General features: G+C 52.2%; 1 protein-coding gene across 1 annotated transcript in view; it reads left to right on the top strand.

Annotated features, from left to right (window-relative positions):
* Window positions 1-18889, top strand: part of ZSWIM5 (zinc finger SWIM-type containing 5) — a 95827-nt gene that overhangs the window by 70203 nt on the left and 6735 nt on the right. Inside the window, 8 exon segments of the mRNA XM_039711747.1 lie at window positions 4051-4199; window positions 4880-5030; window positions 10307-10486; window positions 12704-12880; window positions 15235-15381; window positions 16689-16826; window positions 17286-17546; window positions 17980-18115. Coding sequence (XP_039567681.1) covers window positions 4051-4199; window positions 4880-5030; window positions 10307-10486; window positions 12704-12880; window positions 15235-15381; window positions 16689-16826; window positions 17286-17546; window positions 17980-18115 — 1339 coding nt within the window.

Genomic DNA, 18889 nt, shown 5'->3' with positions numbered 1-18889 from the left:
TGGAGGGCAGCACCAGTAAATCTATTTGAAATTCTGCCTTCCCGCAGGGGAGGAGGAGAAGGTCACATCTCCAGGGCATTCATGTTCCTGTTTGCTGAGCTGTGGTGAATTTAAGGGAAAAAACACACCTGAGTGCTGGAGAGAAAGGCAGCTCTTCCCCTTGTCTTGCAGAGCGACTGGGGTTGCCAAATGACTCCAGAGCACGAGTGGTTCTTGACAAGCAGCTTCCAAAGTTGGCTGCACCAGATACTGGTACCAGCTGGACCACATCGCTCCTGTCCACCATGCTGGGAGCCAGTCTGGATTCCCTTGCCCTGGTGCTGTCAGGTGTATGTGAATCTTCAGGCTGCCCTGGCAGCTCCCTCTGACTTGCCTCCACTTGAAAACGAACCGGGAGTCTTGGCAGAGCTCGATTCCTTGCTTTGCTGCTATTTTTAATCCCTTGTTAGAGTTCATTTCCTTTCTGGTGCCTGGTTATTTTCTCTTCAAGGTTTTCTGCCGTTTGCTTATTTGTCCATGTCCTCCCCACCCCCCGCCCTGAGCTGATCCTTCACATCTGTTTTCTCTCTGGACGCCGGAGAGGAGCCGGGAGGCATTCAGCAACACCACCATGTGCAGTCATGAGATGGCCCTTGTGAATGGCCACCACGACAGCCAGCCCTGCTCCAGGCACCACTGACCCCGGGGCTGGCACAGCCAGGCCCCAAACCACTGCTGGCTGCTGGGCACAGTCGGGTAAAATGACCATAAAGGAGATGCTGGAGCAGCCTCCCTTATCACTGGGTGGCTTTTAGCATCACTTTATCAGCTCCAGGTACGTTTGAAAATTATAATCGTGCCTTTTTCTTTGTATCACCAATCCTGCTTCAAGTCAGATGTTCTGGGAGTGCTTTCCACACTACTCAGCTGATGTATCTCCCCTTCTTGGGTTCAGGAGCTTGGGTTTGGGATGTGACAATGCTTTGGCATGACCCACAAGGTCCTACTGCCTCCTGAGCCCTGGAAACCTGCAGCTTCCCGGTCCAGGAGCTCCTTTTGTTTTCTTCATGTTGGGCAGCTAATTTCTGAGCAAGGAGTTGAATTTTCCATGCCTGACTTCACTCTGTTTTCTAATTTGTAGATTTTTCCAGTCCTTTTTCCTCGGTCGTTGTATTTGCCAAGTCTCACTTGGCTGTCAAACAGTTAAACCCCTGAGCTCCCGGTGAGGGGGGAGCCCAGCTCGGGGTGTGATGGATTGCATTTTTATCTCTGTTTCTACAGCCAGTGTAAACGGGCTGGTGAAACACTCTTTCCACTCAAGATGTGCAATGGTGTTTCCTTAAATCTGAATCCGGCAGGACCAAGATCCAGCACATCTGAAACAGGGCTCTTTGGAGCACGAATGCTGCTATATGAGAAATGTGTTATGCAGGCGCCGGGCTGTTTTACATGCCGTTCCCAGCTCCTTTGGAGCTGAGACATGGAATCACTCATCAGCTGCGTCACGGCATGCCGCTGCCGAAGCCCCCACGGTGTGAACGTTGGCAAGGGGAAGTGGACAAATCCTGCCATTAATATTTAAACCCAGCACAAATCCCGTTGTTTGCTCTTAAATGTTTATCCAGCTCCCCAGCGTAATTGGGCAGCCCGTTATCTGCTGGGTTGTGCTGCACGTGTGGGAATTTGCTATTACAGCCCTCTCTCTGAATCTTTTATAGGAGAGAAAAAAATACATTTACAAGCAAATTTGGGCTTTATTTGGAGGCGCGGGAGGCGCGTTGCTAATTTGGCTGCGGCCCGAACCCCAACGTGCGAAGTGCTCAATGTGTTGCGTGGGAGGAGGAGGTTTTATTTAGCTGCACGCTCCCTTCCTTGCTGCTCGGGCTTTCCGTTGCTAACGCTACGTGTGAGCAGCAGGCACCAGGGGTAGCCCCGGGAACCCCCAAAGAACGAACCTACTTCTTGCATTTTGCGACCTCCTCCTCCTTAATCTGTCACAGTGGTCACGGCCATGGTGAGGGATGAGCTGGGCTTTGGTGGGATGGGTCACCCCAGGTGACCATGCCCTCCTGGTGCCTGTAGACACACAGGTGACCCTGTAGAGGCAGTCGAGGCTGCTCTGGATAGCTGCAGCTGGGAGTGGCGGGCAGGATGGTGGCGAGGAGGATATTAAGAGTGCAAGCTGTCTGGGATACCTAGCGATGGGGCCGGATAAGCGCTCCTGGTAGACAGATTAGTCATCGGTTCCTGATAGGGGATAATCACCGGCTTGTCTGCTCTTTATCTGCGAGATAAGGATGAGGCTGGGGGAGGGAAGGAGAAGGCACAGAAAAGCTCAAAGGGCCAGCATGGACTGTCCCTGTCTGTGATTGTCCCTCGTGGCTTGTGACAGGACTGAGCTGACTCTGGTGGAACACTGAGCAGGACTCGCCCCTTGCTGTGGGCTCAGAGTTTAACTGCTTCTCCTGGGCTGTGGGATCAGGGTCAGGGTGTATGTGGCAAAAGTCCTCATACTCATCCAGGAACTGTGATTTCCTTTCTGCTGCTTCAGCTCTCGTCCCAATTATGTGGTTGTGTCGACTATAAATTATTCTGCAGAGGGAGCAGCAGCATCCTGTCCCTTCAGCGTGGCTAGGGCTTGCTGGGACTTCTCTCAGGCAGTGACTGTTAGCAGAAATTAAAGTAATTTTGTAAAGGACATTAGATACAAATAACTGTATCTTAGCAGGTCAGGAGTGTTCTCAGTCTGCTGGAGGAGCAGAACCCCTGAGGTTGATGTTGTCTTGCTTACAAGCCAGGAAGAGACACTTGCCCTGCTGAGCAGCATCCTGGAGCACAATTTTCATGAATTGTATTTAAGCTCCTGGTTCAGCAATGCACAAGGCTGGGGTGTGCACAGCATCCCAGGCTGTCTCTAGGAAAGTGATGTCTGCTCCCCAGCCAGATCCCAGTTTTGGAAAAGACATCATGAAGATTTAATTGGGAATGTGTCAGCTACAACATCCCATGGCTCCTCATGCAGCACCTCGCTCTTCCTGTGCTGTCCCTCTTCCTCTCTTGGGAGGGAGATAGGAGAAGCAGACCAAAGTGCAGTGGAGCATCCTCCAGTTGCACCAGTCCCTCCTCGGTACTGGTTTTCCCTGAGGAGTTTCTGTAGAGCAGGACCCAAAAGCAGACAGCTGAAAACCCAGCTTTCTGTTCCATTTTGTGCTCTTGGCTGCCCACTGGAGTTGTGCTACTGCCTGTCCTGTGAGCTCTGGAACCCGTGGCTGGGACATAGGATAGTGCTTGGGCGGGAAAATGGGAATCGAAGGAGGCAAGGTGAGGGAAATTTGGTCCAACTTGTTTAACTCAATTGTGCGTTTTCTTTCTTTCTTTTGTTCTCTGGAAGATTAAATGCAGCCTGTGAATGTATGTGTGTGCCTGCCAAAGGCCCTGTTCTGGTCACAGTTTGTTCTTTGAAGGATTATTGATCCTTTGTTCTTTGCTATGGAGGGTCTGTCTCAGGCAGGTACACTGATGCCCAGGGACTGGTCCCCTGTCCTAAAGCAAGTGAGGGGCAGGACCAGGTGTTTAACCCCGGGCTCTGGAGCCCAAGTGCAGTAGTACCTTTGTTAGAGTGTTCCAGACATGGGGAAGGGCTTGCAGGAATTGGAGCTTTACTGATGCTTTAACAAACCGGTGATGTGGAGCAGGAGCAATCCCTGGAGCCGCAGAGCGCTTCGGGCTCTGCAGCTGTGCTGCCTGCACTCCTGGGGCTGTGGAGGAGGGCAGGTCCCTGGTCTTCCTCAGCCTCATTTCACATGGGGTGCAGAGGGTGAGGGGCCATGCAAGCATTAGCGCTGTGGTCAGGACATCCCTCCTGATGGCTGCTGCCAGTACTGTGTTAGGACAGCACAGTGCTGCCAGCTGGGCTCACTGCCAAGGAATCAAGTTGGTTTTCTGTCATCTGAGCTGATAAAGTAAAGGTGGGTTCCTAATAAAACAGAGGTAGGTCCACTCCTTGCTAGTGGGACTGCTGACCCTGCTGCCATAAACATTGTTGTCTCTCTTCTCCCCCCATCCTCTCAGGCGCTCCTGACCCCACTGCTGGGGCCAGCATCGACGACGAGAACTGCTGGCACTTGGACGAGGAGCAGGTCCGAGAGCAGGTGAAGCTGTTCCTATCTCAGGGAGGGTACTACGGCTCGGGGAAGCAGCTCAACTCCATGTTTGCCAAGGTGAGGAGCCGGCTGCTCTCTCCCATCTCTGCTCAGCGTGTCACGTAGCTGGCACTCGCTGGCTGCCCTGGCAGGGTGCCCATCACAGCTGGGAATCTCTGCTCCAGTGCCTTCTCGCCCTGTCGCGGAGCAGGCGGCTGTGATCCAGGCTCTGGGTCAGGCCTGGATTGTCTCACCTGCTGTCCTGGCAGGTCCCTTCCTCCCATGGGTGGGTGCCATGGTCCCTGTGCAAGGAAGGGCATTCCCCTATCTCCCCTTCAGTGCAGTGGGGAAAAAGCCAGCCCTGTAGAGCCTAGCCAAGACATTGGGAAGGTGGATCCATAACCCACAAATCTCACCCAGCCTGTGGACCTTTCTCTTTCTTTGCAGAAGGGCTTTGTTTTCATATTCTTAATCTCAGTCTCCTTCACAGCCTTGCTGTGACTGCTACTCAACTGGGCTCCAGTCAGCCTCATCACAGCCTCATCAACCCCCCCATTGCATGAGGGTTATAATGTGTGACTGTACATTATACACACACACACATATATGTATGTATGTATTTACAGTCTGGACCCTTAGTCTGTAAATACATACATACATATATACAATACTGTGGGTTGCCAGCCAGATGAATGTCTTAAACAGCTCTGAAGGACCATGGTTTGTCTCACCCAAGACTTTCTCTTTGTGCTTGCCAGGTCCGGGAGATGCTGCGCATGAGGGACTCCAACGGGGCCAGGATGCTGACGTTGATCACAGAGCAGTTCATGGCTGATCCTCGGCTCTCCCTCTGGAGGCAGCAGGGGACAGGCATAACAGAGAAGTGCCGGCAGCTCTGGGATGAGCTGGGTAAGGGTCACTGCCTTGCAGAGAGGAGCAGAGTTACCTGGGCTGCTGGGCCAATGGGCATCATTACAGAGGCCCTATGGGGCTCTTTTTTTGGGAAAGGAGACCCTGAGACATGCCAGGACCTTACTGTATCCCCTGCTGGGTAATCAATGTGAGACAGCTGGATCAGGCCCAAACCACACAGTTCAAAACCTTAAACCTGCCCCTCTCCTGCAAAAGGATCAAGGGTGACGGGTGTGCAGTGTGTTGCTGGTCCTGTGCTTCCAGCAGGCTGGTGTTTGGTGAGCTGCCCCAAAGCCTTTGCGAGGGAGGACACAGGGCTGGTGAGCCCCAGGGGCTGGATGTGGCCTGGGTGTGGAAGTTCTGTTTCTGGGGGAACCGTGATCCAGAGAGGGAAGGCGGGTTCTCAAGTCCCATCACATCTGGCAGATTCTGCCTGCTGCCGTGCACGTTTCCAGGGTGAGGGGGGCAGGATGGGCAGTACAGAGCCTGGCTGTGAGGGAAATACAGTGCTGGGTAATTCTAGCTAAGCACCTTAGACACCAGCTCAGCTGGCTGACACTGTAATATCATTAGAATAAAACATTTAGATGACGTGAGCTTGGGCAGTAGGGTTGTGTGGAGAAGTTAACCCTGCAATTCTGGGCTCTCCTGGATATATGGGACCTTGGGTGAATAGTTTGACTTGAGCCATAGTTTGATGAGTGAGTTTGGGCTCCTCTGCAGCCTGCTGGTAGGAGATACTCTGCCAAGAGCAAGGGCTGATGGGCTGGCACCAAAGGGATATGGTAGAGCTGGAAGAAGGATTAGGATGGTTTGGGATCTGGAACATCTGAAACTGCAGCTGGAAATCACAAACCCACCTACCAAGTGCCCAACAAATGCAAACTGAAATGAGGCTGGGAACCCTGGCCAAACTATGCAAACAAGATCTGGGCAGGGGTGGGATGTCTTGTTTCTGTATGAAGTTTCCTGGATGGAAATAACCACACCAGCTCTGGAGAGCTCATCTGTGCTTGCTTGCCAAGAAGATATTTCCAGGATTTTGGGATGCTGCAGCTAGACAATTGGATATGCAAGGATCCTGGAGAGGTGGCCAAGTCCACCAAGCCAGAATTTCCACATGGAAGAAAGCAAGCACACTGGTGATCCATGAATGGATGGGTGTGTGGGCAGGCCTGGACGCAGGAAGCAATTTGCTTAAAATTACAGATTATTTGGCCAGGTTTCCAAGCTGCTATCCAAGCTGAGAGCCCTCCCTCCCTTCCTGCACAGGCGAGGGGAGCGTGGTTGGGTTTCAGTTCTGGCTTAACCATACAAGGACCAGGCTGGTGCAGGCAGGTTTGGTCGGCAGAGTGGGAGGAGGTGGCAGCACGTCCCCGTTGGCAGATGGCAAAGTGGCTGGGGAATGTCAGGGCCCTTCCAGTGCTGGATCAACACGACAGCAGGGGAAGTGTGGTGCCAGCCAACACACGTCAGAGCAGCTCGCCTGCCATAGGCGTGTCACACGTGAGAGTCTGGGCATCTCCATGCTGAAGAGAAGCTCCTGTAGAGGACACGGTGATGTTCCAGGAAGCAACTCCAGACAGGCATGGACTGTACTCAGAACAGGGATTATTCCTTCATTTTACAGAAGCCTTTTGCATTCGGCCGTGTGCAGTGTTTACTGTAGGAGCAGAGCATATCTCTGAAGGAGGTGTGGAGGTCCAGAGGGACCAGAGTTACTCTGAGTTGGGGGTGTTTATCAGAAACAAACATCAGGAATGCAGAGCAGTGTCCTAAACCATCCCTGGATGGGTAACAGTAGCCAGGGCAGATGGGGCAGTGGAAGCACCACATCCCACTGCCTGTGGGCTGTGGATGCCAAAGCTGCCGGTATTACCATTCCTGCTGAAGGGAGGGATGAGGGGCCTGTTGCCAGCTGCCATGGGAAGCCCTGGCACAGACCACAATCCTCCACCACTTAGAAACAAAAAATGAGGCTTTTGGAAATTATTTTGGGCACGTGTTTAATAATTAATCATCGATTTTAGCAAAGACTGCATCACAGACTTGCGTGGGATTGGAAGAAGATCAGCCTTAAAGAAGATTGTGGATTTATGCCGGGGAAAATGTAAAGGATTTTGCAGGATTTCAGAGTTATAAAAAAAAAAAGGAAATGAAAATAAAAACGGGATCGTTTGCTTGTGCATGTGCTGCCAACTGAACCTCTATTGCCCCGTCTGCTGGGGAGCCAGAGGAAGGACCTGCTGGATGGAGAGCTCAGCAGCGTGGGAGTATTTGCCCTGGCGCATTAGTACTTATGATTAAAGCCTAATTACAAAAAATAGACGAAAAACCAGCTGAAGTGCAGCCTGACCTTAATCTGCCTGGAGACGGGTTTATTTATCTCGGCCACTTGTTTACAGTGGGGAATTTCAGCAGATTAAGCCAGAGAGCGACCCTGTGGGAAACGGGAGAATCTCTTTGATGGTTGGGAAACTTGGGCGCGGGATCGGCGCGCTGTCTTCTCTGGGGCCTGCAGCCAGGACCACTGGTCTGGGAAGGCTCTGACCCCCCTGTCCCTGCACCCAGCCCCGTCATCAAAAAGCATTTTTGTTTAGAGGCTTAGCTTAATCGTGATCTGCCGCTTTGTTCCCCACTTAACCTCCTGCTATCAGAAAGTTCAGATGAAGGTTTCTGCAGCATGTGAAGAGACATGGAGTCTGACCTGGTGTGGCATTTCGGCTCAGGATAGGAGTCACTTGTGCTGTCAGCTGATGTCACTTGACCACAGGGCTCAGAAAACCACTCTGTTATATCTCCCAGATAATTAGCATGACTGAGACAGATGCAAATCTCACTTCCCTCCTGGTTCCCACCTCCCCACCACATCGGTCTTTCTGCAGGAGAGCCCAGGGGCATAATGTTTTGGCATGCAAAGGATGCCTCAGAGGGCTCTCAAAAATAGGCAGCAAAGTCATGAGGCTTCCAAGGAACGCATATTAGCAGAGCTGTGGGAGCCAAAAATCCAGCGGGTGCATCCCATTCCTGGGGGCGGTGAAGCTGGAGCACCAAGCCTTGTTACTGCCTGTCAGCCAAGGTCTGTGCACCCTCAGAGGCGTGAGTTGAAAATGCCCAAGGCTGCTTTTGACACCTGCACCCCAAAGTGGGCGAAGAAGAGCAATGGCAACAGGCAGGAGCACTGATGGAAGGTAATGCCCGACACCCAGAGTCGAGTGCAGGTTTTATCTCATGTTCACCTGAGGAGGTGGGAAGTTCTGTCCCCTTCCTTAAGGAAGACTCATTTTCTGGAGCTGAGACCTGATTTTTAAAAAGATGCCATGTCTGAGTATCCCCCTGTGGAGCCTGCAGGAGCCTGGCAGTGAGTGACATAGACCTACTCTGGTAAGGATGAGCCCCTAAGGAGGTACCTCTTTTACACGTTAATTAATTGCTAATGTTGCAGCTCAAAATTCTTAATCCCCCCTGTTCATTAGAAACAAGTGAGGTGTTGGTGGGGTTTCCTGGGGACAGAGATTGAGCTGAACTGGGCAAGGGCTGCTTTGGACATTTGCTGATGCTCGTGCCTGGAATTTCTTTTCCCGTGCCCATTCCTGGATGTGATGCTGCTGCCACCATCTGCGTTGTGACGCGGTGACGTCTGTCCTGCCAAGGCAGGCAGCTCCAAGGAGCCAGACAGGCACAGCCTCCGTGCCTTACTAATGATTTGAACCAGACATGTCCACAAGTTCCAACTGGAAAGGATTGGTGAGGGGCCATGCACCCCAAAACCAGCTGTAATGCAGAGGAGCAGAAAGGCACCAGAGTGGAGCCAGGGCCAGGACATGGCTGCTCAGCCTGGGTTTGCCTCATGTTGTCTGGCAGAGGGACCAGCTGCTCTGGCTCCTGTTGGATCTGCAGCCTCGCTTGGGGCTGTTTGGATCAGTGGCAGGGGTGGGGAGCTGCTGCTCAAAACACAGCCAGCGAGGGAGGTGCTTGGGGCTTGTGGAAGAATCTCCTTGTTGTGCAGTGGAGGCATGTTGAGTGATGTTGTTGTGCCACTGGCTGTCACTTTGGGATGGGAACTTTGGCTCTGGGAGTGATGGAGACGTGAGGGACAGCAGGGAGAAGGAAGGTGCCCATGGAGGAGAGGCAGGGAGGGTGTTTCTGCAGGAAGCTGAACTGTCCCACGTGTGTGACAGGATTTGACATGAATAGACAGAGAGGAGCAGCAGGAGCTGCTCAGCCTGAGGGGATCCCTGGGGATACCTCATATTGCAGCTGTGTCAGCCCACAGCCATCCCACCCTGCAGGGAAGCACAAGGGAGGGGACATGCTACATCCTGGCAGCCATGCAGGGAAATTTGGGTAGAAATGGAGTTAGCTGAAGAAAAATTCACAGGTTTACACTTACTCGGGTTGCTGTAGCCCTTATCGGAGCAGTGAGTGATCTGGAATAGTTTGCAAGGCTCAGTTAGCAGCACCAGCATCAGCCCTGTTTTATGAAAGGATGAGCTGGATCTTAATGATGACAGATGTCTTTGGTTCTGGTTTTGTCTCTCACATAGCAGACAGCATCACCAGCTTCATGTGAGGTCCCATGGTTGACCCAGAGGGTGTCAGCGTGGGTGTCCTGCTGGTGGGCAGCTTGGCTTGTGAGACCCGGAGGACTCACATCAGGGAGGGCTCTTGTCTGCAAGACATCAAGCCAAGCTCCAGGTTCCTCTGCTGGTTCCTCTGCAGGCTTGGGGCTACTAGGGATTGAAAAAGGGAAAAAAAAAGAAAGAAAATACACCAAATCTCCTTTTTAAATAGTTGAATGCAAATGGCCTGAAGAACAATAGCAGATGAAATAGCATTCAGAGCGGGTTTTAAAGCGCTTGGAACGTGGGTAGGATCAAAATCAGGTTAGTCTTTGGAGATGCAGACTCTGCAGCTTGCCAGGGTGTTTTTAAGCATGCTTTGATGTGTAGTTCAAACACTAGATTTGTCCTGGCAGACAGAAGCACTCACAAATTCATACACAGCCGCTCTCCCCTTCCCTCCTCCCCACTGTCCCCCATCTCATGAGATTATAATTTAGCTTCATTACGAAGGAGTTTTACTTTGTCCTGGTTTCAGCTGGGATAGAGTTAATTTCCTCCTTATTTAGAAGCTGTGTAAATCCCCCTCCTGGGTCTCTGCATTATGCTGAAATGAGTTTACAAACCTCGATGGAGCCTTGCAGGGCGGCCAGAGAGCTTTGCCCTGCACGCATGGCGGTGGCACCTCCGTGATTTCTTGGCTTTGTTTAGGGGCACTGTGGGTGTGTGTGGTGTTGAACCCACACTGCAAGCTGGAAGAGAAATCCTGCTGGCTCCGGCAGCTGCGCAAGTGGGGTGAGATGGACGTCTGTCCCCTGGAAGATGGCAATTATGGTAACGAGCTTCCCAACATCACTAACGCACTTACGCAGAGCTCCGGTCACAGCCAAGGTGAGTCTGGGCAGAGAGTGGAAATCCAGCTGACAGCCACAGGGGTTGGGTCCAGGTCAAAACTCTCCCCAAAGCTGAGAGAACTCGCTTCGGTTGCTGGTTATGTTTCTGCGAGTCATAGGAATACAAAATATTTGCCTTCACAGCCTCTGGTTTTATATATAAATGTTTGCTTCTTTGCCACAGGGTAAAGTTGCCCGTGTTTTGAGTTTAGAGACTGTTTTAAAGCCGTTTGACTTTGGGGGAGTTTAGTGCAGGTTTGGGCATGGAGTAGTAGAGGAAAACAGTACTGCTTGCAACAGAGCAGAGCTGAGCTCAGAAGTCCTGGCTGTAATGTGAGAGTGAGGAGCTGGAGATGGTGCAGAGCCCGTTTCCCTGCCCTTAAGCCTCACTTAAAGGCTGTGATTCAGGTGGTAGGGAAGTCATTAGCCAGGAATGTTAACGCAGTTCAAGTGCAGAGCGCAGACAGAGCAATGTAGTTAAGGGGTTGTTCCTTAGTGCTAAAATAGTTTCTCAGCCGCTGACAAAAGCATTTGATCCCTTTAAATTTAAGCACTTTTTCTCCTTCCTTTTGCCCGAAGTAGACATTAATTGAAAGTTATTGCTCTTCACATGCCTCTGTCTGCTGCACTGGAATTGCTCTTCGGTGTGTTATGTGTGGCCAGGGTGGGTGGAGGAGAGGGGGACAGCAGCCGTGCCACAGGGGAAGCTCCGTTCTTCAGGGTGGGATTAGTCCTGCAGCAGCAGTTGGGGAGCATGGCTGCCCTGCCAACCACCCCAGCCACGGCCGGGATCCGCCTCCCTATGCTCTTCCTCAGGGAGCAGCTTAATTTAAACCTGGCCCTGCTCTGTCCTGCATCAGTCCCAGGACTGCCCCCCTGGTGTTCCCAGCTCTCCCAAGGATTTGCTCTGGCATTTGGGGAAGGTTGCTAGGGGTGAACAGGTCATTTTTTAGACCTGCAGGGAGCTCCCAAAGCATATGCCAGGGATGTCCTCTTCTCTTCTCCCTGTGCTCCTGCCTCTCCAAGAAGGGCACTGAAAGCAGCACGGATCCTGGAGGTGTCCTGGGGTTCATGTTTGTGCATATGCAAATACTGCTCCAGATTGTTGACAGCCTCTTTTATTACTGAAGAACAGCTGATTCTTGAAATCCTTCCTGGTAAAGTGAGCAGCCTTGGTTCTCAACATACAAACACCTGTTTAATTTCTCTCCACCTCAGGGTGCCTGCAGCATTCCGGCTAATTGCTTGTTGCCATCGTTTCCGGAGCATGTTTACCCAGCCTCCCTGGATCAGCTTTGAACAGTGCCTTTTGTTTTCCACCCTTGAATGCATTTAACTCGGCCCCTCTTGTGGGTTGCAGGACCTAACACGGAGCGTTGCACCCCCTTTGGGGCTTCCCATTCTGCCAGCTGTGTTTGGCCTTCATGATCCAGTGTGGCTGGAGTGATAGTGGGATTGCTCTGGACAGGTTTTTTCCTTATAACAAACCACTTGTCTTGATCGGTCTGGATGGGGTGAAATGCTAATTTGGTAGTTTCAGAAATGCCCATGAAGTTACAGAGCAGCTCTGAAGAGGAGCAGATGTCCGGTGCAGGGCAGCAGTGGGGTTGCAGATGATGCTGTCTCCTCCCTTCCAGCCCTCTCACACGGCCCACAGAGGTTGCTGGGGGTGGTGGATTCCCCCAGTCACTGGGAGGCAGATCAGGCACACTCGTGTGGTTCCCTTCATGGTTTCATGTGCTGCTGATCTAAGAAGCTGCAGTTCAGTGAAGCTGAAACTGTGTTGGAGCAGAGGAGGAGAGCTCATGGAGTTTGCAGGGCAGTAATGCTGAGGAAGCCCAGTGCTGACCCTGGGGCAGCTGCCTGCATGCTCAGTGTCACAGGGGAGGGAGCACACTGCCAGGTTTCAAGGCATCAGCCTTGTGTGTGACAGTGGACTGTGGTCACAAAGCAAATGGGTGGGTGGTGCCTGCCTCTTTTCTCACCTCTCTGACCAAGTCAGCTATTCTGGCAAATTCCTTAGCAGTGCTGTCTGAGGAGACATGAGTCAGCAGAGGTATCCAAAGCCAGAGCCATGTCCATCCCAGAAGTTACTGGGGTGAGGCCAGGTTTTGCTCTCATGGAAAGGCAGAGCTGTGCCCAGGGAGGTCATGTCTGGGAGGAGGAGCAGGCTGCCCCTGCCCCAGCAGGGCACTGATGGTTTTTCTCTTTGCAGACTCACTGGCCAGGCCCAGACGAACGGTGTTCACGCGGGCCATCGAGGGCTGTGACCTGCACTGGCAGGACAGCCACCTGCAGCGCATCATCAGCAGCGACTTCTACGTGTCCCCCTCCTACCAGCGGGAGGGCGAGAGCCTCCTCTTCAACTCCCAGGGACAGCCACTGTGGCTGGGTGAGCACCCAAAGCAGCAGCCCCTCCCATGGCCTGTGTGGGTAGGGCTGCTGGTGGAGAGGGGTCACCTGAGGCTGGGTCCTTGCAAGTTCCTGCGTCCAGATTGAAATTGCTGCCCTGGCCCTGAGGAGTGGGGGGAGCAGAAGAATTCAATGCCTACCCACACGTGGGTCCTTGCAAGTTCCTGCATCCTAGACTGGAATTGCTGCCCTGGCCCTGAGGAGTGGGGGGAGCAGAAGAATTCAATGCCTACTCACACTCCAGCCACAATCCTTAGAGCAATCTCCACATATTTACAGTCTGGCCTTCTCTTGGCCAGTTTGGACCAAGCTCATCATGTCACTTTTCATCCTGCCAGTGTTTTGCTGTCCCCAGAGCAACCTCTCACTGTTTCCAGTACAGGGGGTCTGGACACTTAAAGTCTCTTGAAAATTGACTGCAAAGCACAGCTGTATCCTCTGGATTGTCTCTTTCCTGCTGTCCCCTTCTTGTTAGTCTTCCCTTAAAAGCAATTAGCAGTCAGTATAATTAAGCCTAGTGGGAGCTTAAGGTGTAGTGGGCCAGGCAAGCCCAGAGGCCTCCTATGTTGTGGACTTTTAGCCCAAGTACCTCAAGCCACACAAATTCTCTCCTGCAAAGTCATGATGACCCCAGGCAGATCTGTGGACCCTTGACAGTTCCCTGTCTGGGATGAGAACAAGTGACATGAAGGGCCTGGGGGGGAATCTGGTGTGGGTGTCAGCCCTAAGACAGACCCCAAAATGGGAGACACAAGTCCCCACCCACCTCCAGGAAGGGGGATTACTTATCCCCTGCAGTCCAAGTGTTGAATATATGAACACAGAACAGATCAAAGCCCACCATTGCACTGTTGTCCACTCCAGAAGCTGGGGTCTGCCACAAGGAAAGAGAAAATTTAAAGTTGTCTAGAGATGTAGTTTCTGGAGTAGCAGGCACTAAGTTGCTGTTAATGCCAGGAGATAGGAAGGGCTCATATGTAGGCTGTTGGTACACCTTAGCTGGAGCAGGAGAGGATATTTCTGCTGTTGGTACACCTCACCTGGAGCAGGAGAGGATGTTTCTGCTCTGGAAAGAGTTCTGGGCAGCTGCAGGCAGGAGGTGCCCTTCCCATACAGCCACAGGCAGCAGTGGTAGGTTAGTGCATCCATGGACTCCATCTAGAAGGAATGTGGTGGCCACAGCTCCCCTCTCCTGAGCCTGATCTGGGTTCTGGTGAGCCCTTTCCCCCAGCTGGTTGGTGCATGTTATTTTTCTGATGTATTTGCCATGATTTTTGGATTTTGCGCTTTTGCTTTCTTGGCACCTCTTCAGGGACTCAGTGCTGGGAGAGGAAGGTGATTTGTCAGCAACTTCCAGTGATGAATTCAGTGAGAAGATGAATATTTCATCCATTTAGCAAATGAATAGAGGGAGCAACAAGAAGCTCTTTTACAGATGTGTTTGTTCTGAAATCTCTTCCTCATGTATTCCTTGTGGGTGACCTTTGGGATGTGGATACCCTGTTTGTGGAGGTGGTTGTCTGCATTTCCAGAGCTTTCTGAACTCTTCCTGGAATAGAAATTATCCCTCTATGATAACTTCAGATCATCTGTGTTTGCCTGGGTTTTTTTCTCCCCTTGGTAGGACATTTTGCAAGAAAATGGGATTTTTGCTGCTTGTTATGCAGCATGTCATGTCATCTGCTCCTGCTAATTTCTCACTCAGTCATAATCCTCTCCACAGTTGCTTGTGATTTCAGGTGAGCAATAAGCAGCAGGAGCAGATGAATTCCTAAGCAACTGTGAGTCTTGGGAGGGGGTTTAGTGCAACTGTTCCTAATAATAAAACACCAGGTAGGAGAACTGCAGAAGAGACAGGATGTCTGCAGAGCTCGCTCCATGGAGGTGTTAAGGAGTCAGTTCAAAGCATCACCCCAAGTCTGCCAGTGCCCCCAGCACAGTGCTGGATGCCCAGCCTGACCCTATGGCCTGAGAGCAGTGAGAGAAATCAAGATAAACCGTGCAGATTTTAGGAGAAATGAGCGGCAGGGTTGTAATAGCCTGCATTGGAGCTGTCATACTGCAGCAATGGTGTGCTGGAAATGCTTCCATTAGATAAGCTTTGTGGAGGTGGGGATTTAGGTGCTGACGTGGCTGCTGTGGGTTGAGTGTGGCAGGAGTCCCGTTGGTATTCCTGGTAGGCATCCTTTCCAGGAGCAGGGAGAACAGGATGAACTCAAGACAGGAAGCAGGAGTTCAGTGTGGGGAACATGAGTGGAAGGTGCCCCATGAGTGCCATGCTGTCAGTGCCTGTGCTGCCGTGGTTGAGGCGTGGCCCTGTTCCTTGCCTTGCAGAGCACGTCCCGACCGCCTGTGCCCGGGTGGACGCGCTGCGCTCCCACGGCTACCCCAGGGAAGCTCTCCGACTCACTGTGGCCATAATCAACACCCTGCGACTGCAGCAGCAAAGGCAGCTGGAAATATACAAGCACCAGAAGAAAGGTACGAGTGGAGCTACGGGACAAGTGTCTTGTGACATCTGGCCGGGGTATCTCGGTTGGAAAAGTCTTTTCCACTTCGACAAGGCAAACATCCAGCCTGGATGGGCAGTGATGTTTTGAAGGAATAAACAGAGGATGTATCATCTTTGGAAGGAGGGTCGGGTCTCTCAGGAAGTATTTAAGGGCGTTGCTAGGGCATGTAGGAAAAAAAATTTGAGATGCCAAAGCTCAGTTTGAACTTAATTTGGCAACTTTTGTAAAGGATAATAAGCAACGTTTATAGAAACATATTGATGGCAAAAGGAAGGGTAATACCAACTTTTGGTCTCTACTGGATGCAGGAGGGAGCTCAGTAACTGCAGATGAGGAGAAGGCAGATCTGCTTAATATCTTCTTTGCCTCAGTCTCTAGTGGGAGGAAGGTCTCTTCCAGCCTGGTGATTCTGTAACAGAATTGTGCTGCCCCATTCAGAGGGACAGAGATGGGCGGCGCTGCAGGGCACTGCTTATGTCCTAGGAAGACAGACTGAGTTGCTTGAGCCAAGCTGAGTTGATACCCACACACTAAGGACAGAGCTGCCCACGTGCTGTCTTCAGGCTCTGCAGCAGGGATGTTCTTGTTCCCACTGTTGCTGTGTCTGGTTGCCTGTAAGGGTTGCCCAGGCAAGAGCTGCCTGCATTAAAGAGGAGCTGCCTGACTGCAGAGCAGCAGTATCTGGCTGGGTGTGCTGCTTCCACCTTGCATTCCTGAGTCAATGTAGCAGGAGACAAGCCCAGTGTTCCTCCTTTTGCAGTTGCACTTGGCAGGGAGCTGGGGTCAGTTACTGCAGTGCTGCTGAAGGTCAGTGACTCCTGGTCCTTGCCAGCTCAGCCAGCTCCAGATCACCAAAAGATGAAATTTTAAGAATCACTGGAAGTCTTTGTCATCTCAGGAGAGATTTCTGCTTGTGTTTCCAAAACATTCAGGCTACCATTGCAAATCAGTCCATGAGCTGCAGCCCTGGCATTATAGACCTTATCTTTGGGACTCTGCAGACCCTCATGCTCCTCTTGGAACAGAGAATGAGTTGCTGCATCTTATGTGGCCTTAGGGACACCTTTTTTTGGGTCTGTGCCTGCTCCCTCAGTTGTCTGTGCAGAGTGGCTTCTCCTTGCCCTTGTGAACTACCATGCCAGAGCTGGCCCTAGAGGTTCCTGTGATGCAAGTTGTGGGATAAGAAAAGTCCTCTGGTCTCAGAAGCCTCTCTGGGTGCAGAGCTTGTCTTTAAATTCCTTACTTTTAACCATCATCGTGTTCTGTTTTATCCAGAACTGCTGCAGAGAGGAGCAACAACCATCACCAACCTGGAGGGCTGGGTAGGCCACCCTCTGAACCCCATTGGCTGCCTCTTTCTCACCCTCACCGAAGCTTGTAGATTAGAAGAGGAAAATTGCCTTGAAATTTCAGGTACCAAGTGCTTCTCCTGGATCCCTCCCTGGTGTCTGTGGCTGAGGTGGGTGCAGATCTGGGGCTCTGGACACCTGGACTCTTGAGTCCCCCCTCTCCGCCTTGGCAGGAGCACCAGGGCAGAGCTGCAGTGCAGACAGGGAAGGTAGTGAGTAGAGAGAAATAAGAGTTTTCTCAGTCTCAGGGTTTGCAGAGCAGGTCCATGGGAAGGCTCTGGTGTCAGCTGTGCACCCTGTCGCACATGTCTTGGGTCTCCTGCATCTCCTGGTGAGAGCAGGAAGGGAGGGTGAAGCCCACGTCTCCCTCAGGGAGCTTTCACCTGTCATTTCTGGGTAACCAAAAGCAGGCAGGAGGGGAAGTGTGGGTCTTGTTTCTGAAGTGAGAGATTTTTCTCTGCAGTGATTCTGCTGTCTGGGAAGACTCTTCTAACCCCACTGCATCTCCTCTCCCTCCTTGCAGACGCTGGGGACTCCAAACCACCAGTGTATCAACATGTGCCCGTTGTGACCGGCAGCCAGGACGGTGACGAGTCCTACCTGTCCCTGGCCTTAGAGGTGGCTCTGATGGGCATGGGGCAGCAGAGGGTGATGCCTGAAGGTCTCTATGCCCAGGACAAGGTGTGCCGCAATGAGGAGCAGATCATTGCCCGGCTGCAGGACCTGGAGCTGGACCCGGTGCTGGTGCAGACCCTGAGGAAGCAGTGCATCCTGCTGCTGGAAGGTGGGGCCTTGGCTCATCTAGCTGACTTTTGTGTCCTAGCTGAGTGTTGGTAATGTCTCTGAGGTGCCCTTTTCAAAATTTATGCACGTTCTGCTTCTTCCTCTCTGGATGGGGGTGCAGAGCATGTAAGATGGCTGCTCTGCCCCATCACCTGGAAAAGCAAGGGTTTGTTGGCATCCATCTGCCTGGAAAAGCAAGGGTTTGTTGGCATCCCTAGGAAAAAGACCAAGTCAGAGGCAATATGGAGAAGGTTGCTGAGCACATGGCTTCAGTTTCTTATTCTCTTTTAGAAAAGGAAAGAGCATCCCTGGATCCAACTTGAGTAACATGCCAGGGAGCTGAACAGCAGATCCTCAGAGCTTTGGGGTGGTGCAGACCCCAGCCAGAGATCCTGCTGTGCTGAGTGTGGCTGATGGGCTCTGCTTCTGCCTAGGTGGTCCCTTCAGCGGCTTGGGAGAAGTCATCCACCGGGAGAGCGTCCCCATGCACACCTTTGCCAAATACCTGTTCTCTGCCCTGCTGCCCCACGATGCTGACCTGGCATACAAGCTGGCTTTGCGGGCCATGAGGTTGGTGCATGTTTAATTCTGTCTCTGCTCCCCTTTTTGCCTCTCTCCTGTGCTTGTTGGGAAGCTGGGATGCTTTGCCACTTCAGAGCAGGGATGGGAGTGGAGACAGGCTTGGAGCTTGCCATCCGTGGGATCTTTTGCGGTGTGTAGGACCACTGGGCACAGCAGCAGTGGAAAGAGGTTCCTGCTCTCCATTTGGGTGATTCCTGGTTTATAAACTCCATTTACATGGATTTGCATGGGTCCAAAAATGTCTGCTGGCCCAGCTCTCCACCCAGCCCCTTGCTCCAGGCCGGACCACCACCTGCCTGCCCCTGTGACAGGCATCTTCTGCCAGAGCAGGTCCCAGGCACACACAGAGCTGTCATCTGCCTTCTGTCTGCCAGGCCTCAAGCACCCTGCAGCCCTCCCTGCCTACAACAAGGGCTGTTATCCTGGCACAGATGGGCGGATGGTTTGCCCCGGGCTCCAGGGTGTCACAGAGCCAGGTGGAGAGCACAGTTGCACTCTGTTCTCCATTAAAACTCATCTCTGTCTCTGAGACAGAGGAAAACTCATCTCTGTCTCTGGGACTGGGGAAACAGCTGATGCTGAGAGCTGCCCTATCTCTTTCCCCAGTCCATGACACACTTCAGACATCAGCCTGTGTATTGCACTGTTTTGACAGGGACTGGGTGCGTCTTGGAAAAGCTGGAATTTCCTAAACAAGTCAATGCTTGGAGCACTGTCAACTCCAGAGCATCCCAGTGCTCTCTCCCTCTTACCACCATTACA

The sequence above is a fragment of the Passer montanus genome, unplaced genomic scaffold (assembly GCF_014805655.1).
Source record: "Passer montanus isolate IOZ18808 unplaced genomic scaffold, ASM1480565v1 scaffold25, whole genome shotgun sequence".
Classification (NCBI taxonomy): domain Eukaryota; kingdom Metazoa; phylum Chordata; class Aves; order Passeriformes; family Passeridae; genus Passer; species Passer montanus.
This window is presented reverse-complemented; position numbering and strand designations above follow the sequence as displayed.